The sequence below is a fragment of the Dipodomys spectabilis genome, unplaced genomic scaffold (genome assembly GCF_019054845.1).
Source record: "Dipodomys spectabilis isolate Male_0828 unplaced genomic scaffold, ASM1905484v1 ptg000119l, whole genome shotgun sequence".
Lineage (NCBI taxonomy): Eukaryota > Metazoa > Chordata > Mammalia > Rodentia > Heteromyidae > Dipodomys > Dipodomys spectabilis.
Genome location: NW_024870796.1, coordinates 1,705,491 through 1,716,323, shown reverse-complemented (window position 1 = coordinate 1,716,323; position 10,833 = coordinate 1,705,491). Strand labels below are relative to the sequence as shown.

Sequence of the window (10,833 nt, the reverse complement as noted above, 5' to 3'; positions counted from 1 at the left end):
CTGCTGCTAGCAAAGCCGTGTCCAGCTACGAGGCCATCTAGGCCCTTGGTTGGGGAAAACTGGGAACCCTGAGTGAGATGCTTTCACATGCATCCATGTAAAACCTTACTAGAAACCACGTAAGTTTCAATAGGAAGGTGAAATCTGGGTGTTGTGTGCTGAGTGCTAGGTGCTGGCTGCTGACAGCAGGAAGGAACTTAAGTCTAAAACATTTGGAGGGACTACCAGGAAGGGCCAGTGGGTCAAGCAGAACAGCTTGGGTCTTGCATTTAGCTTCCTGTTTAGAGTTTACTATGTAAATAGCTGAATTGCTTCCATCAGGCACAAGGCTTCTGGGAGAAAAGGAATGGGAGGGACCCGATGCAGGGGCTGCAGACTTGCGGGTGCTGCTGCCTCTTCTCAGAGCCTCCGCCTATTCAGAAAGGGGTAGCTGGCAACCCAATTTGGGCTAGAGCTCAGGCGGCAAGCCTGCAGAGCATGTGTTTTCACAGCACTCTGCAGAATTCTTTGTGAACTCTTCTTCCGCTCCAGCCTGCCTGCCTGCCTGCCAGTTCCTCAGCCCCACCGGCAGCTGTTGCGAGAAAACACCCACAGGCTCAGCACATTTTATTTAGTCTTAGCATTTACTTCCCTTATCCCACAGTCTTGGAACTGTCTGCATTGAAGACAGCTCCTCAACAGGAAATAGCACTGGCATTGTCTCTGCTGGCTCTACCTCCAAGGACAGCTGTTGGACCTGCCTGGGAAGAATCTGTGCCTCGGGACTGGGCAGATGCTGAGAAGGTGAGCAGCCCTCCTGCTGTCAGCCCAGCAGCTTCGGGAGCAGGTGCTGAGGTTGTGCCTGTGTCCTTCACAAGGGTGGTGGCAGGGCCTGCACCTCCTCCAGGCACTCGTCGTAGGCCTCCTGGTATTCTTCATGGGGCTTCACCATGATCACGCAGGTGGGGCGCTTGGAGCCTGCAGCGGCACCTAGGTCCTACAGAGGAGAGGCTACTTGGGCAAAGAGGCCGCACAATCTGCATGCTGCACCACAAGTGGATGACGTCCTAGCCTAACTTGGCACAGAACCAGGTTCCGTTGGTGCACATTGCACCAACAGAACATTTTGAGTTGGGCACTGGTGGCTCACACCTGCAATCCTAGCTTCTCAGGAGGATCGCAGTTTGAAGCCAGCCTGGACACAAAAGCCTGTGAGATACTTTTTCCATATGACTGTTGAGTCCACAAGTACAGTGATAGACCCCTAAAATACCACTGACTGTGGACCCACTTAAACACAACTAACATGGGTGCAGTGTCTGATTTACATCTGCTTTCATTCTTTTTTGAGGATCTCAGCCTCCTGAGTAGCTAGGATTACAGGCATGAGCCACAGACGCCCAGCTCCTGCTTTCATTCTTAATCCACAGATGAAGGGAACTCTTTACTGAGATTTGCCAGACAAGGTGGTGTCTGGGCCTTTTGTCCCAGCTCCTCAGGAGGCTGAGACTGGAATGCTGGGGCCCAAGAGTTTGGAACACTGAATGCCATAGAAACACTATCTCAAAAAACAAGCCAGAACAAAACCTATAGTGACAAATCACTTGCATCCCTCTTCCCCACCACTAGGAGGCAGCAGAGCCAGGAAGTCACCTACGCCTGTCTTAAGTTCTTTCTTTTCCTGCTGTGACTTGTGCAGGCTGCATCCCAGACACCCTCCCCCCCAAGGCTGGTCAGGGTGTGTTTGTAGAGGGTCTTGGGAAGGGGGCTTACCGTCTTGGAGGGGATATAGACATAGGGCAAATTACGGTCCTCACACATAACCGGGAGATGGCAGTATACCTCAATTGGTAATGTGTCTCCTGCCAAAACCATGATCCTGAAATGAGAAAAACCATCGGCATTTTTAGTTGCTCCCTCCTTCCTCCTCAGTTGTATCCCCAGAGCTAGGCATGGACGTAGAAAGATTAATAAGATGCCTTGCTATAAAGAAGCAGTTATTAACATGGGCCTGTCCACTTCTGAAGTTATGTTCAGCAAATGCATTCTGGAGAGGTGATTTCTACTTTTTTTTTTTTTTGCCAGTCCTGGGGCTTGAACTCAGAGCCTGGGCACTGTCCCTGAGCTTCTTTTGCTCAAGGCTAACACTCTACCACTTGAGCCTCAGTGCCATGTCCAGCTTTTACTGAGGAATCAAACCCCAGGGTTTTCATGCATGCTAGGCAAGCACCACTAAGCCACATTCCTTGCCTTTACTTCTTTTTTTGGGTGGTCTGGTTGTGGGGCCTGAACTCTGGGCCTGGGCGCTGTCCCTCAGCTCTTCAGCTCAAGGCTAGTGCTCTACCACTTGAGCCACAGCACCACTTCTGGCTTTTTTCTTTTTGCTTATGTGGTGCTGAGGAATCGAACCCAGGGCCTCATGCATGCAAGGCAAGTGCTCTACCACTGAGCCGCCTTCCCAGCCCCATTCATTCATTCTTTCTTTGGGCTTTGAGCTTGCTGTAGGCAAGTGTTCTATACTTGAACCCCCTTTCAGGTCTTGTGCTTTTTTTTCTTTTTTGGTGATGGTGGTCGTGGGGCTTGAACTAAGGGCTTCGGCATTGTCCGAGTCTTTCACTCAAGGCTAGCGCTGTACCACTTTGAGCCAAAACATCACTTCCAGTTTCTGGTGGTTAATTGGAAGTAAGAGTCTCAGTCAGGGAGGACTGGGAATGTGGCTTAGTGGGAGAGTGCTTGCCTAGCAGGCATGAAGCCCTGGGTTTGATTCCCTCAGTACCACATACACAGAAAAATTGGAAGTGGAGCTGTGGCTCAAGTGGTAAAGTGCTAGCCTTGAGCAAAGGAAGCTCAGGGACAGAACCCAGGCCCCGAGTTCAAGCCCCAGGACTGGCACACACACACACAAAAAAGTCTCAGGGACTTTCCTGCCCAGGCTGGCTTTGAACTGTGATCCTTATATCTTACCTTCCTGAGTAGCTAGGATTACAGGTGTGAGCCACTGGCCAACCTTATCTTACACTTTTTTTTTCTTTTAACCTGGCCTCAGATCTGGATTCTCATATCTCCTAAGTAGCTGTGACTACAGGTATGCTGTACCATGCCTTGTTCTATGGTCGCTGCTTCTTGGCAGCAGGTAAATGCTACCACGTGTTAACAAGTAGAGCAGTGCTGGAAAGGTGAGGGATGGAAGAGCTCTGCTCTCCTTGCAAGTCAGAAGAAAGTTTCCACCAGCAGGAAACAGCACTTGAAACCTGAGCGACATCAGATGGCCACAGAGGCCCAAGGCTGAAAGTCAGCATGGCACCATATATACAGGAAATGATTTTTTTGCAGCCTGGGCTGTTTTTGGAATCTAGGATGGAGAACAGGTAGACTGGCAAGCATCATGCCCAAGAGCCTAGAATGCCTGGCCAAGAGGTAGGGACTCTGTCCCATGGAGACGAGCCCACAGCATTCCTCGCTGCCAAGGTAAGAGAGCTCAGGCAGAGCCTTAGAAGGCCTGAATACTAGACTAGAAAGAAGAGTGTTCTCCAAGGGTGATGACAGGCAGACCAGGGCCCTGGTTCAAACTCCTGCTAACACACTCCTCTCCCTTCTACTCCAGGGCCCCCCCAGGCTCCTCTGCCTGTGGTAGCTTTAATATCAGTGTTCCTCCAATGGCCAGGCCTGGTCTTTGCTGTTTTCCCCTTGGCACCTTCTCCCTGACAGATCTGATCCACAACCCTGTCAGGTGCCACCTAGGACTTAACCCTATCCATTCCCTTATCTTTTCTCCAGCCTGGCTGCTCTCTTCCAAGCTCCTGTTTGACAGTTAAGCCTGGGATGGGAAGCAGTGGGCAGCCAGCCTGTATCCCAAGGCACCTCCAAAAACCGAATGTGATCTTTTCATACAACCTAGCACTAACCACAATGTCCAACTACAGGCCCGTCCATTGGGCTGAGCACGCTAACATCCAGAAGTCATACACCCCCACTGTGTATCTAAATGTCCTTGCCAATCATCAATCAACTTTAATCTCTCCCATCATCTCTCCTGGACTCCCCCAAATTTCCTCTTGCTTTTAATCCTTTCCTCTACTGCCAGAAACAAAATGTAATTATTATACTAAACCTACTACAGCTTACAAGACTCCACAGAAAGGTCCATTACTACTACCCTCTCCCCTGTCCTGGGACCCAGGCTTCTGGCAGGACCTTGTTCCCAAAATTAATCCTTGTGTCTTCAAGTAAGACCCTATCTCAAAAAACAAAAACTCAGCCAGGCACTGGTTGCTCATGCCTGTAATTCTAGCTATTCAGGAGGCTGAGATCTGGGGATCAAGCCTGCCTGAGTTAGGAATCCAGGAGACTCTTATCTCCAACTAGCCATCCAAAAGCCAGAAGTGAGGCTATGGTTCAAAGGGTAGAACATCAGCCTTGAGTGAAAAAGCTAAAGGACAGTGCCTAGACGCTTGAGTTCAAACCCAAGACCAGCGTCAAAACAAAACAATAAGATTCAGTTCTACTGGGACTGCCTTAGGAAAACTTAACCTCATGAAAACTTTCTAGTGTTAAAGCCCTCAACGTTGTTATCCCTTGTTTTGTGCAGTTGCAGACAGAACCCATGCAAACCAGGGACCCCCTCCCCCCCACCCCATGCAGTAAGTGCTCTACCACTGACACCAACACAGTCCCTTTAAGCACCTACTTTGTACCAGGTTTATGGATGGAAAATCATGGGGCCTTATTCTCAACGAGGTTACCATCCGGCCTGGGTGGGAAATACAGGGACTAAAATATAAGCTTCAGACCCTCATAAATGTCAGAAACGGCTGGGCGCTGCTGGCTCAGGCCTGTCATCCTAGCTACTCAGGAGGCTGAGATCTGAAGATCGTGGTTCAAAGCCAGCCCGGGCAGGTAAATCCAGTAGAATTTTATCTTCAATAAACCACTCAGAAAAAAAAAAAGACCGGAAATGGTGCTGTGGCTCAAGTGGGAGAGCGCTCGCCTTGAGCTGAAGAGCTGAGGGACAGCGCCCAGGCCCAGAGTTCAAGCCCCACGACCGACCAAAAGAAAAAAAAAAGTCAGAAACCTTTCTCACCGCACCTGTAACCAGCGATTATTCCCGTGAGAGTATGTGATCAATGCCATCCTCCTCCCCACAAGACGTAGCCCGAAGGAGACTCCTGGACCAAAGAAGTTGGAGTCTCCAAGGGAGCCGGCTTACACAAGTCTCTCTCCTCTGAAATTCGCTCCGAGCTCCTACGGAGATGTGTTGGTGTCCACGAGGGGGTTTAGTGGGTACGGGGCTGGGTCTGAGCCAACCCTTAACCGAGCACCGAGTGAGACAGTGGGAATAATTTCCGGCGGGGATGGGGGGGGGGGGTGTCCTTACCCTTTCTCGCCTTTGTTGACAAATTTCTGAACTTCCTTTACCCCGCGCCGGATCTGCTTCTGCTTCACCGCTGCAAAGACACAAGAGTCAGTGGAGGGGGCTTGCCCCCCCCGCGCCCGCCCCCTTCCCCCCTCCTGCTCTCAGGACCCCCCCCCCGCGCCTCACCTTTCTTGATACATTTATAGAGCTTGCGCGTGAGGCGGCGGGAAGCCAGGGGCTGCGCGATGGGGTTCAGATTGACCAGCAGCTCCTGATAAGTTCGCTCCCCGCCGCTCGCCTCCGCCGGAGCCTCCGGGCCGTCCGGATCGGCCTTTATTTTGGTCATCGCGGGCTCCGCGGGCAGCCGAAACCACCCCCAGAAGAATCCACGCGGCCCGGCGCTGCGGGAACCACTTCCGAGTCGTCGCGCCGGATGGGAAGCCGTCGTTCACAACAGCCAATTAGAAAACGACGTCTCCAACTCCGACCAATCGGCGACGCTCAGTGCTTTTAACTAAGGAACTGGGAGAGGCGGAGTCTTGGTCTTAGGGGCGGGGCTTTCCCTGGCCCCATCAGCTTTGAGGGAATCCGTAGAGGGGCGTGACCTGGAGGCGTGGCCTGGAGGGCGGAGGCGTGGCCTGACAGACGGGCGTGGCCTGACAGACGGGCGGGGCCGGCCGGCCGGAGGCGGGGAGAGCTTAGATTTCCCGCTTGCGTTTAAGATTTCAGTAACCCTGCTCGGAGGATCCCGTGTTGCAATCTCGGAGACGTGGGGTGTGCGTGCGTGCGTGTGTGTGTCTGTGTGTCTCTGTGTGTGTAAAACAGGCTTGAGGATCACGAATTCGAGGCCGACACAGCAAAAGGTAGCAAAAACCATACAAAACAGCGAGCACGGGGCGTGGTGGTAGCGGGCGGTGTGAGCCACCCGCACCAGCTAAAACTTTCGTTTGTTTGTGCCAGAAACTCCCTGGGTTGGGGGGAATGGGCGTGGCATGCGAGGATCGCAGGTGGAGGGGTGGGGCATGTGGGAGGCGGGGCCGCGTGGCGGGAGGCGGGGCCGCGCGGGTGGGCGGGGCCTCACTGGAAGGAGAGGCCTCATTGGGAGGCGGGGGCCACGTGACGGGAGGCGGGGCCAGGTGGCGGGGGCTGAGCCCGAGCGGTTCCACACACCTGAGCAGCTCTTGGCTGGCGTGGTCGCTGCTTCCTGAGCTGCTCGTGGTGGACGGTGCGCCCCGATCTGCGTCCTGCAGGTTCAGGTAATGATTTCTTTCTTTCTTGTGTGCTTGTCTAGTGTCTCCCATTTTCTCTCTCGGACCCCACTGCCTCCCTGTGGAAGGAAAGGCTGTGAGACTTGGGTAATGGATGAGTTGGGTAGCGGGCGGTGGCCCAGGTGCGGTCCTGAGCGGCCTTCGCGCCTCTGACTTGTCTCCTCTGCCGGGCCTGGGAGTCCTGATGATTAATTGGACGACTGATACAAATTAAGTGCCTGTGATAACGCGTGTCAGGCGCGCTGTTTTAGTGGTGGAGGAACAGGTGGTAAGTGCAGAGGCAGAGATGTTCTGGTAGCTGCAGGAGCACAGGTCGGTTAAATCAACGAATCGTTGACCGTGTCATCCTGGAGAGAAGGGCAAAATTATTAAAAATCGGACAGGGTACTTGAAGCTAAACTTTTTATATTAAAAATAATATTTATGTTGTTGTGTTGGTTACTGGGGCTTATATCCCGGGCCTTGGCACTATCCCTTAGCCTTTTGTTTTGTTTTTGTCGGTCGTGGGACTTGAACTCTGGGCCTGGGCGCTGTCCCTCAGCTCTTCAGCTCAAAGCGAGCGCTCTACCACTTGAGCCACAGCGCCACTTCCAGTTTTTTGAGTGGTTTATTGGAGATAAGTGTCTCACGGGCTTTCCTGCCCAGGCTGGCTTTGAACCATGATCCTCAGATCTCAGTCTTCTGAGTAGCTAGGATTACAGGTGTGAGCCACCGGCGCCCTGCACCCTTAGCTTTTTGGCTCAAAGCTGACGCTCATAAGCCACAGTTCCACTTTCAGCTTTTTGGTGGTTAACTGGAGATGAGAGCCTCTTGGATTTGTCTGCCTGGGCTGACTTAGAACCACAATCCTCAGATCTCAGCCTCCTGAGGATTACAGGTGTGAGTCACCAGCACCTGGCCAACCTTAGCTTTTCTAACCTTTGGTCCCCAGTACTGGAACTTGTGGCTCCCATCCGGGTTCTGAGGCCTTCAGACTCTCATTCAGCACCCTACCTACATTTCCTGGTGGTCGTCTCTGTGCAGAACCTTGGCTGTCGATTCATAGGCCTGGATTCATAATGTGTGGTCCTTTGTGAGTGTCTTTCACTTAGAATGATGCTTTCTAGAATCATCTAATTGGCAGCATTTGTCAGTGCTCCATTATTTTTTTTTTGGTCCGGTTGTGGGGCCTGAACTCTGGGCCTGGGCGCTGTCCCTCAGCTCTTCAGCTCAAGGCTAGTGCTCTACCACTTGAGCCACAGCACCACTTCTGGCTTTTTCTGCTTATGTGGTGCTGAGGAATCAAACCCAGGGCCTCAGGCATGCAAGGCAAGCGCTCTACCACTGAGCCACCTTCCCAGCCCCCGTGTTCATTATTAGTACTGCATGGTGTGAATGTACCATGTGCTCCACAGCAGGTGGGTTGGGTTGGGCCTGCCTTTTGGCTGCTGCGGCTCAGCTGCCATGCACAATCCTGTACAAGCCTTGCTGCAGGCTTTCCCCAGAACTCATGAGTCCATACCTAAAACTGGCATTGCTCGGTCACATGGTAACTCATTTGGATTCCATATTCCTTCTAGCTAGAGGACGAGGAGGGTTCCCGTTTTTCCCAGTGCTGCCCAACATATACTGTACTGTACCTGTAAGGTCTGGGCAGGGAGCAGGATCTCACTGTGGTTTTAGTTTGTATTTCTCTGATGGCTAATGATACAGAGTATCACTTTGTGTGTGTATATGTGCCTGTAGTGGTACTTGAACTCATGCATGATCTCTTGCTCTCACACATGTTTTCAGCTCTAGGCTGGTGCTCTTCACTTAGCTGCAGTACATGAGCATGTCATTGGCATGTAGAGCCCATAGTGAACATATTGGTGTACGTACACCCTGTGGACTTGCACAACTGAGTGTCACATGGTATTATTGCCCTCGGGATTGTGTGCTCTTGTCCACTCGTGGCTTCCTCCATGAATCCTTGGCCATCCGGGACGTCTGTCTTGTGTGTGTGGCTTTTCTAAAACGTCATCAGTCGGAATCCTAGCGTGCGTGTGGCCACTGCAGCAGTGTGAATTGAAGGCACAGCCATACTCCCAGCCTGCTGGTGTTTAGCTGAATGTTCTGCTGTCTGGAGAGTGTGGTTTATTAGTTATTCACCGATCAAGGACAGCCTGCTTGCTTCCTGGCAGTTCTAAGGGAAGTTGCTACAGCCGTCTGCGTGCAGGTTTTTGTGCAAATGTTCAGAGAGCATGACTACTGAGTTGGTTTACTTTATACTAAACTGCTAATTGGTCTTGCTAATTGCTCAGTGCCTGTACGTCCTGTGCATTTTGCCTTCCCACCAGCAATGCTGGGCGTTCCTGTTGCTCGTGGCCTTGCCAGCATTCAGTGTTGTCCATATGCGCGATTTTGGTCTATTAGAACCTATCTATTAGAATTTATATATTAGAATATAGATGTGTAGGGGCTTATTTTGATGTGTGTGTGTGTTGGGGGGGGGGAGGAGAGGGAGAAAGGGAGGAAAGGAGAGAGAGAGAATATTGGGGCTTAAACTCAGGGCCTGGGTGCTGTTTCTGAACTTTTTTGTTTTTTTTCTTGTGTGTCAGTCATGGGGCCTGAACTCTGGGCCTGGGCGCTGTCCCTCAGCTCTTCAGCTCAAGGCTAGCACGCTACCACTTAAGCCACAGGGCCACTTCCAGCTTTTTCTGCTTATGTGGTGCTGAGGAATTGAACCCAGGGCCTCATGCATGCAAGGCAAGCACTCTACCACTGAGCTATCTTCCCAGCCCGTTTCTGAACTTTTTTGTTCAAGGCTGGTGCTCTTCCACTTCAGCCTCAGCTCTACTTCTGGCATTTTGTTGTTTTGCTGGCCAACTGGAGGTAAGATTCTCAAAGATTTTCCTGCCTGGGCTGGCTTCAAACTGAGATCCTCAGATCTCAGCCTCTTGAATAGCTAGGATTACAGGTGTGAGCCACTAACATCAGACTCATTTGACTTTATTACCAAGATTGATGCCTACTCTAGGAGCTGAAGTCAAAAAAGGAACTCTATATACTTTGTGCAATTTATTGGAAATTGTTGTGATTCTTTTGTAGACCAGTTATGACAGATATTTGTCAACTTGAGCCCTAGAAACCTCATCACAGCCTGGGTTTATTAGTAATAATTAGGAGTTCCCTAGAAAGGAAACCTGGCCAGGTGCTGGTGGCTCACACCTGTAATCTCAGCTACTCAGGAAGCTGAAATCTGAGGCTTGAGTTTCAAAGCCAGCCCAGGCAGGAAAGTCTGTGAGGCTCTTATTTCCAATTAACCACCAAAAAAAAAAAAAAAAAAAGCCAGGAGTAGACCTGTGGCTCAAGTGTTAAAGCACTGTGAACAAAATAAGCTCAGGGACTCAGGGACAGTATCCATGCCCTGAGTTAAAGCCCCAGGACACACACACACACACACACACACACACACACACACACCCTGACACACACACACCCTGACACTCACACCCAGACACACCCAGACACACACACACACGCACACACACACATACCCTGAGCCCTGGCCCTGAGTTCAAGCCCCAGGACTGGCAAACGCACACACGCAGAAGCCTGAAGCCATTTTACCAAGATGCTGGGGGACAGGGCCTGTGGAGAGAGGGGGTGGGGGTGTTATTGGAAAATGGAGCCTTCCTCATATACAACTGCTAGAACCCATACTTCTCCCGAGAACTCAACCTGGACTTCCTAAAAATGGCTTGATTTTGTTTTTCAGATTTTAAGTTTTAGATTTTTCCTTCCTTCCTCCCTCCCTCCCTCCCTCCCTCCCTTTCTTTCTTTCTTTCTAGATAAGGTCTCTAAATAGTCCAGACTACAATTCAATCCTCCTGCCTCATCTTCCTGAGTGCTGGGATTTCAGGTGTGAGCTACTATGCCTCGCTTTGGCTTTGAGATTTGAAGTCTATACTTGTAAAGGTGATACCATTAGAAAATAGGCTTGTAGGCTGGAGACATGGCTCAAGCCTAGAGTGCCCACCAGCAAACCCTGAGTTCAAACCCAGTACCACAAAAAAAGAGGAATGTATAAGTATATAAAGCACAGGTTAAACTATTTTCTCCCTAACCCCATTCCTAACATTTACATTCTCCAGATTCTTCTACCGCGCCCCCCCATAGGGTTTGAACTCTGGGCCTGGGCTGTGTCCCTGAGCTTCTTTTGTTCAAGGCTAGTGCTCTACCTCTTGAGCCATTCTACATTTCTCTTCTTTT

The 10,833-nt window shown here is 51.1% G+C and overlaps 2 protein-coding genes across 2 annotated transcripts in view; both read right to left on the bottom strand.

Moving 5' to 3' along the window:
- Nucleotides 1-591: 591 nt before the first annotated feature.
- Nucleotides 592-5,764, bottom strand: Nhp2 (NHP2 ribonucleoprotein). The gene is made up of 4 exons (XM_042688879.1): nt 5,519-5,764; nt 5,354-5,423; nt 1,753-1,858; nt 592-976 (listed from the first exon to the last, which is right to left on the bottom strand). The coding sequence occupies exons 1-4, from the start codon at nt 5,676-5,678 to the stop codon at nt 851-853; spliced, it is 462 nt and encodes a 153-aa protein (XP_042544813.1). The 5' UTR covers nt 5,679-5,764; the 3' UTR covers nt 592-850.
- Phykpl (5-phosphohydroxy-L-lysine phospho-lyase) overlaps nt 3,588-10,833 on the bottom strand; it is a 40,088-nt gene continuing 32,842 nt past the window's right edge. Inside the window, exons 13-14 of the transcript XR_006148768.1 lie at nt 9,344-9,347; nt 3,588-3,598 (exon numbers count right to left, since the gene is read on the bottom strand). The gene's annotated coding sequence lies outside the window, so the exon portion shown is untranslated. The remainder of the gene's footprint in view (nt 3,599-9,343; nt 9,348-10,833) is intronic.

Excerpts from the sequence above, each read along its gene's own strand:
- Nhp2 (XM_042688879.1), bottom strand. The coding sequence starts at position 5,678 with ATGACCAAAATAAAGGCCGATCCGGACGGCCCGGAGGCTCCGGCGGAG. Across the intron at positions 5,424-5,518 it reads CTATAAATGTATCAAGAAAG|CGGTGAAGCAGAAGCAGATC; the intron begins GTGAGGCGCGGG and ends GTGTCTTTGCAG. Across the intron at positions 977-1,752 it reads TCTATATCCCCTCCAAGACG|GACCTAGGTGCCGCTGCAGG; the intron begins GTAAGCCCCCTT and ends TCTCCTCTGTAG.